The 24,636-nt window shown below is 38.8% G+C and overlaps 1 protein-coding gene across 1 annotated transcript in view; it reads left to right on the plus strand.

The window, feature by feature from the left end:
* Positions 1–24,636, plus strand: part of SVIL (supervillin) — a 69,484-nt gene that overhangs the window by 11,300 nt on the left and 33,548 nt on the right. The window contains 14 exon segments of the mRNA XM_010014170.1: positions 320–1,004; positions 7,397–7,480; positions 9,475–10,362; positions 10,695–10,865; positions 11,497–11,531; positions 12,667–12,728; positions 13,095–13,234; positions 14,003–14,098; positions 15,322–15,574; positions 17,077–17,100; positions 18,163–18,672; positions 18,674–18,734; positions 20,120–20,333; positions 24,442–24,571. Coding sequence (XP_010012472.1) covers positions 320–1,004; positions 7,397–7,480; positions 9,475–10,362; positions 10,695–10,865; positions 11,497–11,531; positions 12,667–12,728; positions 13,095–13,234; positions 14,003–14,098; positions 15,322–15,574; positions 17,077–17,100; positions 18,163–18,672; positions 18,674–18,734; positions 20,120–20,333; positions 24,442–24,571 — 3,353 coding nt within the window.

Below are 24,636 nucleotides of genomic sequence, written 5' to 3' on the forward strand. Positions count from 1 at the left end.
AGAAAAGCCATGATCAGAAGGTTTTTTAAGTGCCTTTTTAATTCTTTAGCTGTCTTACTTGAACAAGGTTGGTTATCCATATAGTTTTAAAACAACAATCAGTTGATATGAACTCAACATATTTAACTAATAGACATTTCTTTATCATTTGTATATGCTTTTGGAGACATAAGTGCCAAAATGTAATGTGTCTATGCAGTCACTAGTACACTTTGATTTGTAAGAAAATGGGAAGCTTTTTGTTTACTCAGTGTGAATGGTGGGTAGGGTACTCAGAGTTTTGGGATGGATTTGCTCACATATGTTGTACTTTCAACAGGAAGATCAAATGAGGAGGAGGAAACTTCAGATTCTTCTGTAGAAAAACAACCCAGGTCATCCAGATATCGGGCAGAAACCACAGGAGGTAATACAGAGCCCTTGTATAGTACAGGAAACATGGATGTCCAGGAACTAGAGTCAAAAGCAGAAAGAATAGCTAGGTACAAGGCAGAGAGGCGGCGCCAGCTAGCAGAAAAATATGGATTATCTCTTGATACTGATTTGGATTCTGACTACTCATCCAGATATACACGGGCAAGGAAAGATCCTGACAGTGTGGAAAGAAAGGGAGTGAAAAGTGAAAGGCAGGATGAGGAAAACAAGGACTGTGGCTCCTCGTATTTGTCTAGAACTGAGACGAGGGAGTTAAAGAGTGTGATTTCTGAATCCAAAGAGTACTCAAGCCATGAAAAAGATGGTGTTCCAGATAAAGAAGATCTCTCAAATGAAAAGAGTGATAGAAAAGCAGATGATGACAGTGCCATTAGACAGGCTTCTGACCCTTCAGCAACCTTGGATAGTTCCATCTCCCTTTCACTTTCTGGACGAGAATCTTCCTCCTGCAATGAAGTGCCAATATCACCAAAGCAAACCCCTAGAGAGTCCCTCCCTTCACCAAAGCGGGCAGCCTCACCAATCCATTTGCAGAATGACCAGCCCTTGCACAGTAACATCAGACAAAGGTAAGCATGATTTTTATTTGTTTGTTTATACAGTTGATTCATTTACCTTAATCACCTTTTGCAGCAATGTCTACAGTATTTATGAAAACATATTTATTACCCTTGAAGAATATATTTAGTGGCTTTGGATGTCTCAGGATGGTTTGGTTGGATTTATTGAATCACAGTGTCCTTCTGAAACAAGGGAGTGGGTATCTATTTCTATTATTAGATATGTCCTTGGTTTCACTTTATATTTATAGAATTTATGCTAAAATTAGGCACTTGCAAGGGGAGTGGAATAACTGCTTAAGATACTTACACAAACTAGAAATTGAAGCTGTTATGCTGTTCCAGATCTAAGTCTGTTGGGATTTTTGATTTGTTTTGTGGGTGGGTGGTTGTTGGGGTTTTTTTCCATAACCTGTTAGAGCAAGCCTTTTAACTTTTTTCCTCAATATCCTGAAATTGTTTGAGTCGGGGTTTCCTCTTAAAAGCAAGTTGTTTCTCAGTGAAGATTTCAATAGCTTCATGACAGCTTCTGCCAAAATAACGCATTTCTCAGAGTCAAAAGCTGAAAAGTCTCTTGGGTCATTTGAAAAAGCTGATTTGTTTTCCTGCTGTGAAAGTGTAAAAACCCTTTTGAACTGTGGTAGTCAATCTTCCAGATAATATCGGGGTTGTGTGTGTGAAGGGGCAAAGGGGACAATTCCATGCTGAATTTGGAAAACGTAGCCACCTCCCTCACATGATTCTGAATTACTTCAGATTTGACAAACTTACCTCAGTAACAGAGTAAACAGATTCTTCCAGAAGGGAAAAAAAATTGTTTTCACTAATTTTGCATTGTCATTTCACACTGTAGTGCAAAACCAGACTGTCAAAATGTTGTGGTGACTGTAAACAACACACAACTAAGCGTTTTTTGAAAGTATGATTTTCTTTAAGTGTGATACTTGTATTTCTAGGTAGGTGGATAGATGGAAAATAATAACTGGAAAAAAGTTAGGATGTTGCAGCTAAAAATGATGTAAATTGTACTAAGAACTTCACTGTAAACACATCTGCATCAGGCTGAGCAGTGCTGACTGTTTCTGAGAAACTGAAATGAACTGGCATAAACTGGACCATTCACACTTTTTGGTATTTTTTGCAGTAGATTCAAAACCAAGCTACCTTGACTAGACTTTTTTATCCTTCCCATCAAAATCACAAAACTTAATTCTTATTTGTTGTGGCCTTTTTATTACCCTTCACAAGCATACCTTTGAGTTTGAATGATGAAGCAATCTTCCACGTCAAAGGTTAACCAAGGGGTGGATTGATTAAGTCATCTATTTACAGTGCCTGTAAACTGCTCAAATATACTTAGCCTTCTTTTTTGTTTCACTTTATTGCATAGGGCACACCAGTAGTACTCTGTTAATATTTTTCTCATAGCTTTCCATTATTCAGGTGACTTCTAACCCTGCTCACTTTATTTTGCGTGGATACATGGCTATATGAGCTATTGCTGGACTCTCCCAGTTAAGGCAATGTTTTGAAGGAATATTTTAATTTCAGTAAATCCATCAGAGGGAAAGTAAGTCTACATAATTAGCAAGTACTGTTTTATATTTAGTTTATGCTTTAAGCTTACTATTCTGATACTACAGTAGGTAGAATAGTCATTGCAGGGTCATCCATACAACTGAGACCAGAGTTGCACTGAAACCCCTTGAGTTGACTGGGTTGTTCCAGGCTCCAAAAAACTTATGTCTGAAGCAGTCTCAACTCAAATATTACAAAACATTATCCTTTATCTTCAAATGGTCAGTTTGAGATAAATCTCTTGACTAATCCAGTTACTGATAGGAAAGGATATTGAAGCAATGGACCTTTGGCAGATTGTTTTCTTTGTTTTATAAGGTGAAGGAAGGGAGAAAGTTTTCAGTCTTAGGAAAACAAAGAGAATAGCCCATCAAACTTTATAGCCAAGAATGTGTCTGCTGCAGTGGAAAAGGGGTTTTACTTTCTTTACTCTCCTAAAGCAATCCTAGTCACTGTTTCTGGGAGGGGAAACCGATGAAACACTGAACAATGAAATGCCTTCTAGATTGTTCTCTTCCGACACAGGAGAAGCTGCCATGGTGAAACAGCATGCTGGCTATAGAGAGACCTCTGATTCTGCTCATTCACAGATTAGCCTTTAATGTGGAGACGTCAGGCCTCCTTATAAAGCTCTCTCATTTTTAGCTAGCAAATACGTTTTTTTTTTCGAATGCAGCTCTGTAAACCAGTTAGGAAGTCAGAGGGAGTGGGCTGAAGGCATTATCAAATCATTCACAAATTCCAGCTGTTTCTTTTTAAAGCTGCCATTCCTGGCATTACTTACTTTGTAATAATAGAAGATGCTGCAAAAGCTGGGCAGAAGAGAAATAATTAAGGCAACAGTGTTTTTAATGGGGGCATACTTTTTCATTGGTTAAAAGTTCAACGTCGCTGTGAGATCTGATGCTGTGTGGAACACTAAGGGATCACCTGTGTTTGGTAAGCACTGGTTGAGACAGGCCCCTTCTGTGAGGTCTTCCTTTTTTTGAGACTTACTTGTTCTCTGTTTCCAGATAATGAAATGGTAAGACTAATTTTCAGGTGGGCTCTGGTGTTAGGACAGTTCCAGAATTTAAATTCCATCCTGTTTGTGGTAGGGTCATTTTTTCTTCTCTGCTCTGCAGTAGTGCCATACTAACAAATGACAGTGGGGCTAAAGCAGCAAGAACAGAGCTGGCAGATCATTAAGGTTGCTTTCCATAGAGCACAAGATCTCTTGATCACCAGGTGTAAGAAATCAGGAAAGGAAAGCAGGAGACAGGAGGTGATTCAAGACAGCCAGCGTGGCTTCACCAAAGGTGGTCCTGCCTGACCAACCTAGTGGCCTTCTATGATGAGTGACACCACCAGCGGACAAGGGAAGAGCTGCGGTTTTTGTCTGTCTGGACTTACGTGAGGCATTTGATGTGGTCCTCTACAACATCCTTCTCTCTAAATTGGAAAGATATGGATTCAATGGGTGGAATGTTCAGTGGATGAGGAATTGGTTGGATGGTCACGTTTAGAGGGTGGTGGTCAATGGCTTAATATCCAGATAGAGATCAGTGACAAGTGGTGTCCCTCACAGGTCTGTATTGGGAGCAGCACTGTTCAGTATCTTCATCAATGACATAGTGGGATCAAGTGCACCCGTAGCAGGTTTGCAGATGACACTAAGCTGAGTGGTGCGGTTGACATGCCTGAGGGACAGACTGCCATTCAGAGGGACCTGGACAAGCTTGAGAAGTGGGCCTGTGTGAGCCTCATAACATTCAACAAGGCCAAGTGCAAGGTCCTCCACCTGGGTTGGGGAAACCCCTGGTACCAATACAGGCTGGGGATAAAGGGATTGAGAGCAGCCCTGCAGAGAATGACTTGGGGGTACTGATAGATGAAAAGCTGGACAGTAGCTAGCAATATGCGCTTGCAGCCCAGAAGGCCAGTTGTGTCTTGGGCTGCATCTGAAGAAGTGTGGCCAGCAGGTTAAGGTAGGCGACTTTGCGCCTCTTCTCCACTCTCATGAGACTCCATCTGGAGCCCAGCAAAGACATGGACCTCTAATAAAGGGTCCAGAGGAGGGCCACAAAAATGATCAGGGAGATGGAACACCTCTCCTATGAGGAAAGTCTTGTTCAGCCTGGAGAAGGCTGCAGAGGGACTTCATTGCAGCCTTTCAGTACTTAAAGGGGGCCTATAAGAAAGATGGGGACAAACTTTTAAGCAGGGCTTGTAGTGATAGGACAAGGGCTAATTATTTTAAACTAATAAGTGTACATTTGGACTAGATAAGAGGAAGAAATATTTTTTATGATGAGGGTTGTGAAATACTGGAACAGGTTGCCCAAAGAAGTTGTGGCTTATGAGGAAAGTCTTGTTCAGCCTGGAGAAGGCTGCAGAGGGACTTCATTGCAGCCTTTCAGTACTTAAAGGGGGCCTATAAGAAAGATGGGGACAAACTTTTAAGCAGGGCTTGTAGTGATAGGACAAGGGCTAATTATTTTAAACTAATAAGTGTACATTTGGACTAGATAAGAGGAAGAAATATTTTTTATGATGAGGGTTGTGAAATACTGGAACAGGTTGCCCAAAGAAGTTGTGGCTGCACCACAACCACACCTGGAAACATTCAATCTCAGGTTGGACAAGGCTCTGAGCAACTTGGTCTAGTGGAAGGTGTCCCTCTACATGGCAAAGGTTGGACTAGGTGCCCTTTAAAGGTTACTTCCAACCCAAACCATTCTGTGATTCTGTCAATAAGTCATAGCTTAAAACAAACTACTGACTGCAGTGTCAGTAATTTCAGATTCTTTTTGGATGAGACTAGGGTGAGTATTTGCATAAAACAAGTTTCCCGCAGTTACTGTCTGCCTTACCTTTGAAGGAACTCATCTGCACCCACCAAGATGTGGTGTAGACCTTACTGCAGCCAAGAATTTCAATTTAGGATTTGGTCTCTTGTTTGGATATGCATGTAGGCTATAGGTAGTGTTTTAAACACCAAGTTGCCAAAAGCCTGCTCTTCGTTTTCATACCGCTGACAACTTCCAGTGCCACTATATACTCAGTGGTGTGATACTCAGAGATTTAAGAATAACCTCTCAGAAACCCTTGTTTCTGAGAGGTAAAGAAGTCATTGCCTATTTCCATGCAGTCTGTTCTAAGTTTTCATGTGGTAGTCTCCTATAAGGCCGTTTGCAAAAGCAGAATAAGAGCTAATTCCAGTTTTCCAGGTGGCTGCTGTCTTGAAGTCAGTTCCACATTCTACAGACTGCAAGATTGTTTTTGTTAAAATTAAATTTGCTGAGTTCGAATTTGAAAATAAATACAGCTTGCTTTGGAATACATATGAAAGCTTTATGCCTTCAGTCCTAAGAAGATTAATAATTAATCCTGTTATCCATCACTGAGAAGACAACAACGTTCTATCGTTCGACATTGTCTGCATTTGGCTGCTGAAGTGGCTGATTAACTCTAAATTCAAAACATGGCTTTCGTTCTTCTGACTGCTCTCTTCAAAGGATGAATGATCAAGTACAAATAATGGCTGCTTGGGCCATACCCACTATAAAAATGTGCCAAAGTACACATTAAGTGAAGAGAAGGAAGTTTGCTTGCTTCAAAGCAATACCAGCTACTGGAGTCAGCTTCTCTGAAAGGTTTTTACCTCCTATTTGATCAGTTCCTTTTGGAAAAACAAAAAGTGTTCTAACAGTTGGCGTTCTAAGTGATCTGGACTAAGGTGACAAGTGTAGGTGAGTTCTCGAATTTAAACTTATTTGCAGTGAATGCACTGTTACCTTAGGAAGAGTTGATTTTACTTTTTCAACTTTTTTCATTGGAAGACCAGCTAAGAAAAACTGAAGTAGATGACCAGGAGCTTAATTTGGGATTTTCATCCCAAATGTCTCTACTGCGATGTGAGTTCTTTCAGATGTATCTATAGGTAGTGGAAAGCAGCCTGGATGCTTGTCCGCTCCAGGGAGTTTGTTTGTAAATGATAGTGTGGCCAGACACTCTGTGCTTACAAGGTTAAAAGTATTTGATGTGATCTACTGTAGATGAAGGTGGGTATTAGGAACGTATTTGAGAAACAGTACGTAGGTAGTCTGAAACAGCCTTTCCTGCAGGGCTTTTAGAAGTTTGCAGTGCTCTTGTTCCCTTTTAGGCTTTCAACTCCAAAACAGAAACAAAATAAAATCAAGACAGGATCAAATTGGGATTACTTTGTTTTTTTCAATCTTTTCCTTTCCCCTGTCACTCAGTGACACAGCATGCTGTACTTGAGCTAACTGTGTTTGCATTTCTGAAGCTTTGTGATACAGGGCTACGAGGGGTTCCAGATGCTCTGAGAATTTCTTGGGAAGTATGATATAGCCATCTGAATTTCTAACTTCATTAAGTTCATATTACTACCTTGTTTTGGACCCAGTGGACTTTACCATTTTAAACCAGAAATTAAAGGAATGGTTTTAACAACTTTTCTAGGTTTTGCTTACATAAACCCCTTCAAGTTGACCTGCAATGGCAAATGGCAAAAATAAGACTGTGTAGTTGCTTTCACTTCTCAAATTCTGGACAGTGTATATTTGGTAAAGTTACCTTTGTAGAATATTTAACATTCAGATACTTTTTAGATGTTTGTGGACTTAATATGATAGTTCATTTCACAGTTTATACCTTTCAATTTGATTAATGTGCTTGTGCTTCTGTTTTGATGAACAGTCCTCTGTAGTTGAGTAATTAGAAAACAAATAAAAAAGAAGTGGTGGGGAGGGAAGATTGGGAGAATAAATGGGAGCATGTGTTGAGATTTCAAAAGTTACCTGAAGTTCTGTTTTCTGTAGTAGTGCAGGGAAAGCAAAACCTGAATGGTTTCTTCAGAAAGATTCCGAAGGAGACACGCCTTCACTTATCAGCTGGCCCTCCAGGTATCATAAAACATAGCTGTGTGGCTAACAATCACACTCAAACCTCCCCTTTCTTTCCTTTTACCCAGTCTTCTTCTAACACTTGCCTTTAATTTTCCTTTAACAGCAGCAAGATAAAAAGTTGTTTCTTGTGGATAAACAGCTGATGAAACTTTTCAGAAGCATCTGCTTTTATTGTAGCTTAAAACCATTTGGTATTTTGATGAAGTACAAACACCCCTAGCTTCTTCCACAGCTACTATCATTCTGGCTTCCACTAATTTTTATCACTTATTTTATCCCATTTTCTACTCTTCAAACCAGCAGATTTTTATACCACACACCAATCCCTCTTAGCATACCCTATAATTAATAACTTGAATTCCAAAGGAAATGGTACAAGAGAAGTAAAAAAAAAAAATCTATGAAAATTAAATCAAGATCTTGATTGGAGCTGCAAGCAGCTGCTTCCTCCCAATTGGGTAACGCATGCAGTTAGCCCACTATGAGGTGCATTGCAGGAAGAATCTTTTCTGTGTTCCCAATGAAAGTAATTCTTATAACCCAGTACTAACATCATTGTGAATGTTCTGGAGAATGCTTGGTACATGAAGCTTAAAGAATCACTTTTTCAGACTGAACACACTGTCTGTACTTAAGTAACTGTGAGGAGATTCCCTGGGAAGTACACCAATCCTCAGAGATAACGAACACCAAAATATTAGAAAGGTTGGTGTTTCAGATAACCTTGGATATCCAGAATTATTCTCTCAGATATTCATTTGCCTTTTTTCCTAAATCTTGGGGTTTATTTAGTAATGTAAACTCCAAAAAGTCTCTTGGTAGCAAGCCTGGAATTGCACATACTTAGAGCTGGATTACTTTCAAATAAAGAGCTTGTCTCCTATTATACTTGAGTTTCTCTCCTTCTTCAGAATTACAGTCACTTTTTATACCCATTGGGCAGGGAGGAAGTACAGGGCTTTCATTTTTAATACCATGTATGCAGTGTTCACAAACGCTCACCCTGTAAGCTGTCTGAACATGCGGCGTGGCTGTAGAGCTGCTGGAGAGCTTACCTGCAGTTGTAGTCGTAGAGCAGAGGCTGCCCCTGGCTGCACGCGCTTGCCTTCCCTTAGTGCAGTCGCATATAGTGTCTAAAGGTACAAGGTAACTCTGTTTTGCATGGATGTTACACAAGTCTAGAGGCGTTTCTAGAAAAGCGCACTGAAGTAAGGTAACTTTGGGGGCACATTCCTGTAAGTTTTGCATGTTAGAATGTGATGATCTGTTTTGTAACAGATTGCCTGTTTTGGTTTTAATCCTTTCTCCCTTGCAAGCCCTCTGAAGAGCAACAGCCATGCCATAGTTTCACTTTGGGCTTTGAGGCTTGCACTTTCACCGTTTTTTTTCTCGCTTACTGAAACAGGTTACACTACGTGTAAGATTTTTAGATCTTATATGATGCACAAAAGCATAAGTTAAAGAGTCTCTGGCAAAACATCTGAAGGGCTAGGTGGAGATAACGACGTGTTTTTTCATCCTTTCCCCCAGTGCAACAGCATCTTGATATGACGTAAGCTGCCTAGTGTTTAGATGTCTTCAAAAATCTGATGACATACATAGTTGTCAGCAGAATTTGCAATTTCAGGCTGAACACAACACTGATAATATAAAAAGCAGTTTTGATCATCTTGTTTGTTTGAGACTATGGGTATGTGCTGTTTGACAAACGCAGTTGTGACCTCATGGGAACATGCTGTACGTTTTCAGAGCTTGCTCAGTTACCTTCTGAGGAGTCATGCATGTTCAAGGTCCTGTGAATCAATTGAATGTTTTTGAGCAATGTTATTGCTAAGATTTGGGGGGTGGAAGGGATTGCATTGCTTTCTCCTATGTGTTGATTGCTTTTATTTTAATAAGATGTTGCTGCCTGTACCCACAGTAGGTGTCTTATGGTCCTTCCCAGATTGGGTATTGCTGTTCACAGCTTTGATCCTTTTTCTTTCTTAAAGAGTAAAAGTTAGAGAGAAACTGGTGAAAGAGGAAAGTGCTCGTGGAAGCCCTGAACATGTCACAGACACAGTATCTCAGAGAAAATCCCATCCAGTGCCAGCCCACTACATGCCTCTTCAGACAGAAACGTCTGCCTTTGATAGGGTTATAAATCAGACCGCCAGTTCAGTCCGCCAACCAATACATGGCTATATTCAGCCTGCTGGCATTGCTCACACAGCTCAGCTGATGGCAACAGAAGAACCAGCAAACATCTCTGTTGGCAGCCGCCTCCTACCAGACAGTGTTAGCCTCTTAACAAAATCGTCAGCAGCCGCTGCATCAGAGAGTGAAAAGAAAGAGGCACTTGATTATGGAGCAAAGCCTGATGAAGAAGATTCCTTGGAGGGGGAACAAGCTTCCAAAGGCAGAAGACTGATTTCGCCATCTGAGATTCGCAAGCAAGGGAAGAACCATGAAGGCCTCTTTGGAGGAGGAGAATTGGATACCCCCATGGGGAGTTCCTCTTTCACAAGCAAGCTGAAAGTTAACTCAGAAGTTCAGAGAGAGCTGGAGTGCAATAAGAGGCAGGCTCCTGAGCAGCAGTTTAAGACCCCTGAAAACATAGAAAGGAGTGAAGCTGTTATGTACATACAGAGTGGGTCTGTATCGCAGCCTGACAAGGCAAAGGCTCCTGTTTGGAAAGTGTCAACAGCAAAGCATAAAGTCCTGACTCGCTCAATGTCTGACTACACTGTGCCTCCTAAGCTAGAAGCTTTTAAAAGTAAGGAAACCGTGGAAGCAAATGCACCAAACGGTGAGATTGGCATGGTTGACACAAAAGTCTCTGTTGCCCAGCTCCGTAATGTCTTTCTGGAGTCTGCTAATGCCAACAAGAAAACAGAACTGTAGGTGACATTTCAGACATATTTTCGTGTGAAACTTGCACGTCCTTGGCAAAAATTACACACACTCAACAGCAGTCGTGTTCGGCACTTAAAGCACACAGCTTAGCTCTCACCAGTGTGTACTGGAGGCTGAGATGGTTTGAATCCCGCTTTTGTGCTTCTGCTTGCTAGTGCAAGTTGTGATGTGGGGTAGCTGGAATGTGTATGTCTGCGCATGTTACCGGAGGAGCATGCAGAGTGGTCTCTAGTGAATTGTTGAGATGCTTACATCTATGCTTTACCTCTCTCTCCTATTTTCTTTTCTATGCGCTTTCTATCATGTGGTTTAAAAGTGAATCTCGGTCTGAGATGTCAACGGCAGGTAGCACTTTGTCTGCCAATGGTGACCGTGAAAGAGGGCCACGAAGGCCGAGGCGTTATTTTACTCCTGGTGAAAATAGAAAGACTTCTGAGAGATTTAAAACTCAACCTATAACGTCAGCAGAACGAAAGGAGACAGATAGGTAGGCACGTACGTAGCTCTGTGTAGCATTCTGGTACAGGTAGACATGAACGAGCTTGTGCAGAGACTTTGTTCGTTTATTAGCATAAGCATTTTGCAAGATTATTGTTTCTCTGTAAAAACAATCAGTATTTGTTATAGCTTCTTATAAAATAAAAACAAAAACATCACCGACCAAACCAATTTGTTGCAAATCCCTTCCACATAAAATGGTGAACAGTGAATCATCATAAAGTATTATAGCTGTCTGGTTCTGTCTAATTATAAATGCTTTTGGTTTTATGTAAAGAATTTCCTTTCCATCTACTCTGCTTTATCATTTACTTTTTTTGTAAACAACCAAACCTATATATTTTATGTTGAAAGAGCTGGCAGCAAATCTTAGACTTTTATCTTCTGCAAGTTGAACTGGAAATCATTTTCCTTTACTGTATTTAAGTTTGGCTGCAGTTGCTTGCCTTTCTGCTTTATTAAAGGGTGTCAAAGAGGAAACTGTTGAAACTTGAAAAACAGATAAAGTTTTCCAACTCTTAAGACTTTTGAGGTCCTACTACTTCAGATGGAGTTTGAATTTAATTTTTGATGTCTCATTTCCAACTAACTTTTTTTTCTGTTTGATAATTTTTCACCAGGTCAATTTTGAGTGCAGAAATACCAACTGCTGAAGGTATGTTACTGTACTATTTTCTAAGGAAAAAATGGGAGCAGATGCGTTTTGTTTTGTTTTCACTGAAGAACTATTTGATAATGCAAACAAAGTCCAGCTGAAAATAGCTTTTGTTACCTATAATATGTTTGAAGTCCACTTTTCCTTAGGCCATGTCTACTACAGACTTGATTTCAAATTCAGTTAAGTTCAAAAGTCTGCCAGTGGATACCGAACTTCATATGGGAGGCAAAGAGGGGAATGGCTTGGCACTTTTCAATGTAGGGTTGTGGGTTTTTTCTGATTTAGACAATAAATTAAAAATAAATAAAAAAAAAAAAAATTAGACCGCACATTTTCATCATTGGTCTAGGACTAATAACTAAAAAAAAGCCTTAACTGGTTTTCTAGCTAAGGAAGTTATGCTGGTTATTAAATTATATAATTCAGTCTGCCATCTTGCTTCTCTTTACCTCTTGTCACTCTCGGCAAGTCTGGCACAAATTAAGTAGGTAATCTCCTGAGTAGCTAAATTTAGATTTAATGCCTTATGCTATTTGGAAGCTGATATTCTCTACAGCTTTGAGATGCAGGTTCTTGGATCTGGAGGATGCTGATTTCAGCTCTTATGGATACCAGCTGAGTCTCTGAAAAATGGGGACACAAGGTGGTAATCCGATTGACCAGCTTCCAGGAGGGACCATCTTGTATGGTCAGTACTAGAATATAGATGTTCTATTCAGCAGTATGAATACTGACCTTTAAAGACAGTCTTTCAGTCCAGTTATATTCTTAATCCATGTGTCTAACAGACTGGTAGAATAAGTTAATTACATTCATAAAAGGTTTGTTTGGATAACTCAAATGCACATTAACTGTTCTGAAGACAAGTCTTTTGTTCTTAAATCATGTTAAGAATCTTCCAGTGAAGCATTACATGTAAAAACAAGTAAAGTTTACTCAATCTGTTTCCTGAGAAGTCTTCCATTAAAAGAGAGTAGCAGCCAGCTTGTTTGCTAGTGATGCTTCTTATCTTAGTAAAACATAATTCTTGAAGAGTTCAGAAATCATTTAGTTAAAAAAAAACAAAACAATTTGCATTTAATATGGGCTTGATTCATTACATTCAGCCTCACTTATTTTTTCCTTTGAGTAGATGAAGAAAAAATGGATGACCGAGCCAAACTAAGTGTAGCTGCAAAGAGGCTGCTTTTCAGAGTAAGTATGACATTTTCTTAATAGAAGGCAGAGTTAAACATTTCATATACAAGATGCTAAAGATCCCAAAGTGCATGAGGATTAAGTGTAATGCAGTTAACCAAGTCCAAGCTACGTAACATCTTTTTACTTCATCTTACCTACCTACACTGTAGACCTGTTGCTCCAAAGCCTTCTTAAAGAATATCATTTAGAGAGAGGTGTAGTTTGGTTTAAGTCCATGACACCTACTGTGCAATTACATCCTACTTCTAATTCAAAGATGGGCATTTGGGAAATTTATTCTTTGCATGCAAGAAAGCTATAAAGAAAGTACTGGTTTTGAATTTTCTGCCATGGTTTTAATTATGACATATGTCCTCTTAGGAAATGGAAAAGTCATTTGAAATGAAAAATATTCCTAAACCACCTACAAGAAGTTCAGCAGTAGAAAGAAGACTGCGGCGTTTGCAGGATAGATCACACACTCAACCAATTACCAGCGAGGAAGTGGTCATTGCAGCTACGTAAGTCTTGTACATATGTTGGCTCTAACTTTGGTTCCTGCTTTTAAATCTGGGAATAAGTTCCATATATGTGGTGTTTACACCTTTGTAGCAAGGAAATCAGTTATTGTTGAAGGCCAACTTCCTTGAGAACCACAGGGGAAACTATATTGAAATTCCTTCTTAGAAGTAGAGGGACTATTAAAGCATAACTTGCATGAACTGTAATTTGGCAGAGAGTTTGTGAACCTGTAGATTAGGTAAAGGGGATTAATCATAGCCCTGGTTTGTAACTGAAATAAAAAAGATACTTTGCGCTGAGGGAAATCTGCACAATTTCTTACAGAATGTATTTGTATTGGGGAAAATCTTTTACACTCTGAAATCTCAAATGTACTTTTTGGAAATGCATTTCTTGCACTCTGGTCATGCATCCTGAAATTTTCCTAAAGAAACAAAAGTTGGTCTTGGGGAATAAAAAAAAAAAAAAAGTGAATGGATGTTCACCTAATGATCTACTAAAAGATAGCTTATGTTATGGGTAATGGATAACTTCAAGAGACAGTCTGTTTGCTCCTCTAGCTTTTTAGTTCTTCCAAAGTATTTGAAGTTACTTTTGAAAAGGCCGCAACAGATAACTCAGTTAATTAAAAATCATTGCTGTTTTTTTCTGTTTTGGTTTGGTTTCGTTTTGGTCTTTTCTGTAGTTAACCCTTAATGTATTGCTTTTCTTAATGCTTTTTTCTTCTCTCTCCCTGTGAATTTTCCCTCCTTGGCAATTCTTTAAAGTGAATCTACCCCTGCTTCACGTTCTGTGAATACCCACACAGTAGTGACAAGAGTACCTAGCCCCACTGTAGTTAAGAGCACTGTACAACCCATCAGGTACTGGGGGGGATAAACATGCATGTTACATGAAGCACAAGATTCCTCAATAGCAGATGCATCTTTAAAGTCTTGAATGCCTTTTCAATGTGTCACGTCAATACTTATTTCAGGAATATTTAAAACATTTGTCAACTTCATTTATGTTTGCATGATAAAACAATGCAGCTTATTTTTGTGTCAAGCATCTGTTTTCAGAACCTTTCTAACCACACTTACCTGTTTTAGAAGCGTATTCTTCTTTATGAAAGAAATTTAATTTGCATGTGAGCAAACCTAGCAGAACTCTCTTTGCTTTTGTACTTTTTTTTTATACAGTAATGTCATCTGAAATTGAAACTATCGAAGCAGGGTGCTTGATTTCACAAGGAGTACATATCCACTTTGTCTGTCTCTACAAGTATTTTTTTTTAGCTTGCAAAATTAAAGATAAGAAATTGCACCACCTATAGGTAAAGTTGCAGAATACTGTTTGCCTGTTCTGAAAGAGAATACTACTAATTCCATAAATGTGGCAGAAGGTGAATAAAATATGTTATTGTAGAGGTGACTAAAATATATTATTGTAGAGACAACTAAAATATATTATTGTAGAGACAAATGCAGTTGCAGCTTTTATGAATGAATGTGCCTGCCTTCAGCATTGGTCAAACAATATTCAAAATTAATGGAGTATATTTCACAACTATTTTTGTTGTTGAGTTACCCCAGAAAACTCAAAACAAAAGACAGTCTGAATTCTGTTCCACTTTGAATTACCAGAGGTATAACAATTTATTCTAACCTAAAAGCAGCACTAACTTGGAACTTAAATTTGGCTTTTAAATGTTTTTAGTGTATATGGTACACAATTTCTAATAAAATTGAATTTTACATAAATGGCCCTGTAGAACTCGTGTTTGTTCTAGAGAAGGCATCTTCACTGTCTCTGTATTCTCTGTGAAGAGATTGGTCTCAAAAGACTGTCTTCAATCTTGAGTTCCCCTTTTAGAAAAATTGTTGTATCCTAATCCAGTGAAGTTGGTATGAAAATTTAACTTTTTTTAAATCTTCAGCTGTTGAATTAGAATTCATCATGCCAATGTTGAACCACTGCATAACCACTTAGGCTGCTGTATTACATTGGCTATTGTGCTTCATGTGCAGTTCTGCTTCTATCAGGTTGAGATTTTAAAACCTCAGAGCGGCTTTTTCAAAACTCATTTCCAGTTCTGTTTCTTCAGCTTGCAGGCATCAGCACACCAAAAAATTTTAGCTAAAGAGGAGATAAGAGCAGCCAAAGAGGCGATGGGGCAAGATCAGTCTGAGGAACCAGATTCTTCCACCTTAAGTTTGGCAGAAAAGATGGCTTTGTTTAACAAACTCTCTCAACCAGTATCAAGGGCAATCTCCACAAGGAGTCGAGGAGATATTAGGCACAGGAGAATGAATGCTCGTTACCAGACCCAGCCAGTCACTCTAGGAGAAGTTGAGCAGGTAAGTGCAATCTTAGCTCTCTTTCATTTGTTTCTTTTCACTGGTGAAAACAGCACCAGTGTAAGATGTCATAACAGCTGGCCTTCTCTTTGCTTTGAGCTCTGCGCTGAAGTTATGACATTTGCAGGAAAAAGCTTGTCAGGAAGCAGTCTTCTGACATTGAGGAACAACATCCTCTAAAATGTCCAATTTCATTTGTGTATTTTCTTTTTTAAGTAAGTACTTCAAGAGTATATAATCTTCCAGATTAGCACATGTTGTGCCTTTCAAAGTGTCTGTCTTTTCTGGTAGAGTATTACATGTCTTCTAAAAGTAAATTCCTGACCAAAAGGGTAAAAATGGTGACACATATCATTGTGCTTCAGATGTATTTTCAGGGAATTTTGGAACTTTGTCATGTGCAGCTCTCTTTCTGTCCTGAAAGCGCTATATATTTCCATTATTAGTCAGGATATGTTCTGTCATATTCCTCTGGAAATGGGGCATATATTTTTATTTGTATTATTTTCCCAAAAAGCAGAATATGTTTGAAATTCAGAAGGTCATGTCAAAATAAAATTATTTAATATGTGCAGTGTTATTAGGCTTCCTGTTCTGGAATCCTTCATATAATTGGAACTGCAAAGCAATGCCTTTTTATTGGAGAGTGAGCATAAGATGGCCCAGCAGTGGTCTTTCAGAGCTGATGTTCACAATAGCAGAAACATCAGGCCCTTAGTATTTGAGCTTTAGAAGAAATCACTCTAACAGTGAAGCACAAGTCCTGTGCATTTTATATTTCTAGGGATTTGGATCAATATGAGTGTTAGAAAGTTCCTACTGTTCTTTTTCTATATGGTTCATTCACTCTTATACATTTTCCATATTACAATAGAATACTGGGAAGGCAGGCTTTCTCTAACCATATTGGTGTAAAGCTGTACAGAAATATAGTTTTACTTTATGCCTACTTTACTTAGGCATGAAGTAGTAGTAAATATTCGGCAAATTTATTTAGCAGGCTTTCCAAACCTTACACAGTGCTCTTTCCATGCATTTTCCAGATGCCAACCACTGTCACAGCCTGGCCTCTTTAATGACCGTGTCACTAGCTTGTTTGGCAGCCAGGGAGGTGGTCAACAGAAATGGGCTTGGAGCAGATGGGAAGGAAGTGACAGTCACATTAGTTTGTCAGACTTTTACAGAACAAACTTGCTCTTCAAGCAAGGAACCACAGAGGAAGCATGTTTTGTTATCTCTTTCTGAACCTAGCAAAAGAAACCAGTTGACTCTGAACCAAGTTCAATGGGAATGTATTTTCAAAAAAAATTGTGTAGTGAACTGTTGGAGTGTTGGGATGTTTTGAGATGCAGTTACAGTTTTTCTAGGAAGAAACAAAAGAAAGGTATCAAAATAGATAACTAGAGGTTATGTTACCAACTTCCATAATTGCAAATGTAAATATCTTCTAATTAAAGATGAAATCCCGTTGCTGATCTCCTCTAAATTTCTAATTCTGATAGATGCAATGGAACAAGAGTAAACTGGTAACTATTTTCTTAATCTTTCTTGGATTCTTTGAGCTAGTGCAGTAGTCTTTGCTCTGCTTTCTGATTTGTTTAATGAATGACTGTGGTGTCCATGCTTTATGGAATTTGCATGTGCATTTTAGGTTCCTCCTACTGGTGTGATTTTGTCTATTCCTTTTGCATGCTGTTCAGTAGCCCAGCAGTTTAAGAAAACAACAAAAAAGCCAAACAAAACCCTCTCCTGATGTGTAAAAAGGCATGTTTGCTGGTCTCTTCCATAGTTTTTGGCTCCTTTGGAGAAGACATTAAGCGAAGCTCTGCATTTCAGAAAAAGTTTGCATCTTAACTGTATCTAGGAAAGCTCTTAAAAATGATTATGTTTAGAAGGGCAGAAAAGATAATTGTTCCACTGTGGAGGCTGGCAAAGCAAATTTGGAGGAGTTTTTAATACGTTTCTTAGCTTCAAATACTTTGCTTAGGGATGTACATGATTGCCAATGTTATATTTGAAAAAGTCTTACACTAACAGTCCCTTGTGAACATGATTTATATGGCAGAAGCATCAGAAATGTCTGCCCTATGTAGTATAGGACAGAGTAGTCTCTCTGGCGCTGAGCTAGCTCCAGAGCTGGAAGCTGCGTAACTGTATCAGAGCAGAGCTGTGCCAAAGCTAATTAGTCCTGCTGAGATGCAGAGTTGATTAGCCCGGGCACATGGCATGTCATCCAGCGTCTGGAACCTGAACTACTCATTTCCTTCCTCAGTGCTGCACAGTACCATGCAAGTATGAGCCTTTTCATGGAGCCCTGTCGCAGTGTCATGTTGCATGCTACACATACACCCGTTATTACTAAAGATATTGCTGTTCACATGCAATTGTTTCTTCCCTGAGTGGAATAATCCATCTGCAAGCCAAATTATGGGGGCGTTGTTGCTCTCCTTGCTTGTTTCTAGTCTGTATTTGTTGAGCACTACTTTCATACAGAAGCATACCTCTGAAGAACTGACATGATTGGACTGTTTTCAGGAATTGATGATTTCTGAGCTTTTAAGTTCATTTGTGTGTGTATGTGTTCATAGGTACAAAATGAAAGTGGAAAAATTACTGCCCTGTCAACTGCAGTTGCAACATCGATTTCGGCAATGGCATCTGCCCTTTCTCCATCATGCGCTGGAGACCTGCACACAAAGCCAGCTAGTGATGGAAGTGTGAGTGTTGCCACTAGAGCTGATTTGAGATTCCACTCTTCAGCAGAAAACTCAGACTCTTCAGGAAAACGCACACAGAAGTCAGAAGAGTGGCAGCCCTCAGTGGAAGCGCTAGAAAGCAAAAGAGCATCAAAGAAGCATGAAGAAGAAAGAAAAAGATTTTTAGCACATGAAGCTAATGAAATTACAAAGTACAGCTCCTTTGAGGAAGAAACCACACATCCTGTTCCTGAAAAAACAGGAGACTACCATAAAGAGACACCATACAGCTTCCTGAGGAAGGGCAGCTTGGAACTGTTCAGTTCGCAAGCACTTTTTCAGCCTCTTGAGCAGAAGGAAATGGATACTGGCATGCAAGGTAAATGGGAAGTCAAAGGTGGCTTTCTTCTTTTGAAGAAAAGATAATTTGGAAAGTGTTATGAAAAGCAAGACTTGGCAAAGAGGTGTAGTATATACTTGCTATTGGTGCAGCGTCATTCAGCAAATGGTGGTGTTTCTTTTTAAACATAATCGTTTAAAGCATTATTATGGCTGTTTATGTTTCCTTCTTTTAACACTGCTTAAACCTTAAGGTTTACAAAAACAGTTTCTCTTTGTTGTTATTTTAATTCTTCAGCCTTTAAAGATGACTCAATTTTACTCATATTTACTGACTTTGAAAGAAGCGATGTTATACATTGAAATTAAGATTTATCCTTTCCTCCTTTGCCTTTGCCCCTGCCCTCCAAAATACTGAATAAACCAAACTTGCTGCTCTGGGCCAAGTGTCTGCTTTTAACTATTGCCTTCTTGTGCATGTATAGTTATGTATTAATTACATGCATACATATATAGCTACTAGTGGATAGTTTTCACATAACTAATTTTGCAAAACCAGTATAATTTTCAATGTAAGTAATTCTCAGAGCAATTACATTTCTATATGCACAGCATAATTCAAACTTAATATGTAAACTCACCCATCTATAAATAAAATGCTTTGGAAATAATCAGTTATTTTGGTCATTGCATAAAGCCTTCTATTCTCTTGAATTTAGAAAGATGTATTAGTCTTCTGTTTTCTTATGATGTGGTATAGGACCACAGTACCCTGTAGTGCTAGAATTTTGTTTTCATCTTTTCAAGTTAAGTTATTTGTAATTTAATGGTCTTCAAACAAGTGTAGGGAGGAAACTACAGTTCTGCCCGTATTCCTCAAAAGCAGTATCTGTTCTATCCAATTAAATTTTGGTGACTTCAGGGTAGACAGAAACTGGGATAAAACAGGAGCAGTCATATTTCCTTAAGGATAACTGTAATGGTGCATTTATCTTTCAGGAAGACAATTATTTTCTCTGGTTTAAAAAGCCCTCAAAACCCTCATACAAAATAATACCTTTATTAATCTATTGAATGTCCTCCTACTATGCTACTTATGCATTAAACTGCTTTACAAATAAGTTTATTTCTTATTTAATTTTTGTCTGCTTCTCTTCCACTACTCCTTGTTCCCCTCTCACTTTCATCTGTCCATTTGTTTTCCTGTTGATGTGATGACAGGAGCAGCAGTTTGCCCCTCATCTGTATGAAGTTTAGAATTGTGTATTGAACGTGGTATTATGTGGCTTCATGTGGACTTCAGTCATGAATGGCCAACCTATGCAGCAGATAATATTGCACAAATCATCTTTGTACTCTAGCTCAGCCAGAGGGTTGTTTTTTTTTCCTCTGTTAGGATAGCATGTGATTTGAATGTTAGAAACCAGCTTTGCTGCTTCAGTGTTAGTAATGTAAAATATGATTGAGAGTACACTAAGTCTAATTCAGCACTTCTCTTTTGAATGGGCAGACCATGCTGAGCCTACTTCTGAACTCACCAGCACATCAGCAATGAGAACAGTTTCACAAACTGCAGCTGCGGCATCCTGTAGACTACAGGAGCTCTCCGAACAATTGGAAGGCAAATTGTATAAGAATTCCTGTGAGATGTTTTCTGTTGGAGAGAACAAAGCACATGAGGATGTCCTTGATAGTTCTAGCAAAACGATGTCAATTAAGGAAAGGTACTGAAATTTCACTTTTTTTAAATGATCTCTATAAATACTGTAATTAGGAGGATGGTATAAAAAGCAGCTTTAAACCTGTTTCTGAAAAAGCTGAGCAGTGATTATTAGACTTCATTAGATGTCAAATACTAACAGCAGAAACATGAAGTTAATCTACCTGACATGCTTATAAAGCAGATGGTGGTGAATGAGAATTACTGTTCAAGAGAACACATTAATCTGATTTTGAAAGAGCCATCTGAATAATCAACAAGTAGTTCAGAAAATGAAAGTTGTAAAAATGTGTTCTAGTTACATTTATAAAAACACATGTATAAAAATACATGTTGTAGTTACATTTATACTTGATATACTCAATATACTTCTCAAGGTTCCGATTTCAGTTATAACAAATATAATGTGATCTTTTTTTAATACCCAGTTTTTCATTGGTCTTTGAGAGTCTCTTTTAAATTTGTTGAGAACAGGGAGTCAGGGGTAGACGATGATGTTTCCCTCTGCTTCAGAAATACATGGTTGCCATTTTGACTTCTGAGAACTTACTGTAGGGATTTTAAAAAGGTAGTAAGTTGGATGGGTTTGTGGGAGTATTAGAAATATTTTTTCCAACCCGAGATCATTCTGATCTGAAACAAAATGTTCATATCAGCACTTGTGCAGACAGTAGGAGTTCATGGCTGGAGCTGCAGTAGGTACTGTAGTACTTGTAAAAGTCATTCTAATTTAGTTAAAACTTTAAGAGCATAAACTCAGTCCCAAACTGTGAAAGGATCTGGTAGCAGTCCAGTAAGTAAAGTTACAATGATTTGCTTCAGGTTGACGAATAGGCCTATTTTTACTTCACTTTTTCTGCACTGAAGGCAGAACCAATAAATAAAAATAGCTGCCTGATTAAACTTCGACTGTGTAAAAGTGTTCCCTCACTTGGTGAGGTGAGTATGATATTAGGAATGCCTATTTTTTTTTTTTGTTTGGGTTTTTGTGGTTTTGTTTGTTTGTTTGTTTTTTAAACATGATTCCAAATCATACTGCTTAAATTCATGTATTTCTAGGATGTAAGTGAGTCCTCTTTATTGATAGAGCATCTCCACTCCCTGTTATCCTCTTAAAATAAAGAAGAGGGTGCAGGGGCAGCTACAACAGCTGTGCAGTCTTAGTCCCTTTTCTGAAGGATGTACTTATCTTTCTCAGACTACTGTTGTTGGTTTGTTTAAAGCAACCTTCATTATTAACTAATGTGTTCTTTTCCCCTTGTTCCCCTTCTGTAAATATGTCAAGTGTCTAGGCAGATAAGGATTAAGACCAGTAACTTGTGGTTTATAGGTAGTAGATGATGAATCTTCCCTGATCCTTGTGGGGAAAAAGAGGTGGGAGGGAAGATCCAAGTATTAGCAGCTGTTTCAGTCTCAAATTTAATGCTTCAGTTGAGTTGATCTCTTGGGGAACTGATGTTAAAGACTGTCAGTCACACTCACAGTCTGGAATCACTTTGGTTAGGCCTCCAAGACTGTCTAGTCAGTCCCAAAGCTGACAAAAGAAAATACCTCCTGTCTTGTCAGGAATTTGTATACTCTGATTCCACAAACATCTGTAAATGGCAGAGCTGGTATCAAAATGGTTTAGCCTTCCAAAATACCACAGTAGTCTACTTCTTGGCCCAGAATTAAAAAAACTACAACCAGTCATTTTCTTTTGCTTGGAAGCTGCTGCCAAGTATTCATAAACCTCAAAGAACATTTCTGCTAAAAATTAACTATTAGACTTTGGATTTTTTCTTGCCCCTTTTACATTCACTACTTCATCTTCCCATCCAGTGGATCTTTCTGGCTGTGTCAGACATTCTTTCACCTTATGGAAGAACAGCTTTTCCACAGATGTAATGATATTTGGGCAGGATGCATGCCTGCTGGTCTGGACAGAAGTGATTTTCCACAAAGACTTACTTCACTGAACTAATATTATCCTTGTGGAGTGAGTGTATGCCTGGCATGTTCAGAATTACCAGTATTACATGGAAGAATGAAAATCATGATTTTTCAAGGAAGACAAGACACTCTTCTTCTGCAAACACACACCTTGGAGGTGAGAGGGAGCAAAGACTCATATATTTGAGTAGTTTTGGCTGTGTAGCCAGGGCCAATCCACTGATTGAATGGTGGAAACTTTTTTGGGAATTGGCTTACCTTCAGGAAGAGAAATGTCTTGGAAGACTTCAAATGGCACATCAGCTGTGTGTAGCTACCTGTCTTTGTGCGTTTATGGAGACCAAAGTTGCTAGAAGGCCACCCAGTCAGCTCCACTTCAGAAGTCAGCTGCATGTCATGATCACCATTTTTAGCAACCTACAGATAATTCTAATTTCTGACAGACCTCTTAACCATTGTTCATTCCCTCTCAGGAAGAACCCAACCTAAACTGAATTTTCAACCTTTTTTGATGTATGGATGCCAGAGCAAGACTTTCTTATGCAGGCTAGCCCCTACTTTAGTGAATTTATGCACTGTTTTAAAAGTCAGCTTCCTTTTTGTAGTTACTTATCTCATATTGGCCATTTTCTGCCTGATATGCTGAGCAGCTCTGGGCATTTTTAAAAACAAACCCATCTTAGGCCAAAGCTGATCAAAATGGTTTCCAGCTTCAGTTATTGCAGATCTTTTCTAAGCAAAGCTGACCTTAGAGAACATAACCACTGAAGATAATTCAACTGCACAGTAGCAATTCGGTGACATCTTGGTCGTCTCCGCAGTTTCACTCATGCATGGATGCACTCCAAAAGATTAGTTCTGGGCAGTGAAATCTTGTATACACTCTGGAAACAATGACCATGGTCTCAGCTCCTTATTGTGGGCCCTTCTCAACTCTACTCACCCCATGCTGTGAGGTTTGAAGCAATCAGTCAATGTGAAGTCTTGCCAGCACTGCCTACCTGGGCAGGAAGAAAGGAAATAACTGCTTTCTCAAATGCTAACATTCTTACTGTCATTGTATTCTGTGGGTTTACCATTTTCTGCATTTTCAATTCTTCTCAAATGACTGCCTCAGGACCAATTAGTTGTCCTTGAATAGGTCAGTAGCATAGTTGCACCCCTTGATTTTTGCAGGAAGGAGCTGCTTGAAACTTGGCTCTGGCTACACCTATTCGGTCCTACCTTTTCCTTCTCCTCAGTTTCAAGACAAGACTTTTACCGTGAGGGTAACAATAATCACAGCTCTAAAAAGGAATCTTGTCATCAAAATAGGTTTAAGTACTGAACCTCTTTGAATATTAATAGGGTTAATGGTTTTATATAATCCATACTGAAATGCCCTAGATCAAAGAAAGTTATGTAGTAAAACAATTCAACTGAAATAAAAACTACTTAGTGGACATCCTTTCAATTAGTTGAATCTTGCAGATAGATTTCAGAGCAGTAATATAGTTAGCACCAAGTCACTATTACATTGGCACTATTGATTTGTGTCACAGCAGTGCCTGAGCTAAGCAAGGAGATCTTAAGTGATCCCTAGGAGTCTGATAGTAACCTCAGCCACTGGAGTTGTAGTGAAAGCAGTAGCATGAGATCTAATTTGTGGGTGCCTGCTGAATAGAAGTCTTTCTTCTTGGGTTTTAAAGAAAATAATTTTTAAAATCTTTTTCTAGTGAGTACAATAAAGACCAAAGGTAGGGTTCATCTTACTAACTTTGGACATCTACAGCATAAGCATCCATAGCTGAGTTAGCCACTCTCTGTGTCTTATTGACAGAAGGGAGGGGGAAAAAAAAGCAGTGATTAATCTAACCTAAGTATATATCTACTTGTGGATGATCTGCATTGTACCTTTTTCTCCCTTGACTGTATTGGCAATTTCCACTGACAACACAAATTAACTGGGGTGCCTGTCTCACATCTAGATGTCTGTATTTTGACAGATGATTCAACATGTTCAGTAAAGGCTTAGTGTTCAATTGTGAGCTTTGTATTATGTGTATGAAATGTAAATAACTAGTTAATGTTAGAAAGCTTAATTTCAAATTCTCTTGAATGTAGCATTAGTGAAAGGGTATCTTTTGAGGAAAACCAAGTACAGTGTTTAAATCTCCCTGCTGGCATGGTTTACATTGTAGGTTGGCATTATTGAAGAAGAGTGGTGAAGAAGATTGGAAGAGCAGGCTCGGCAAAAAGCAGGAGTATGCAAAAGTGCCTGTCAGTGATCGTAGCACACAGATGCAAGAAGTTGAGCAGCTGCTGAAGAAGGTAACTCTATCCTTGTTTGGAAAAAACATCTTGCTTGAAATGCTTCAGCTTTTTGAAGATGCATC

Source organism: Nestor notabilis, unplaced genomic scaffold (assembly GCF_000696875.1).
Source record: "Nestor notabilis isolate BGI_N333 unplaced genomic scaffold, ASM69687v1 scaffold4395, whole genome shotgun sequence".
Classification (NCBI taxonomy): Eukaryota; Metazoa; Chordata; class Aves; order Psittaciformes; family Psittacidae; genus Nestor; species Nestor notabilis.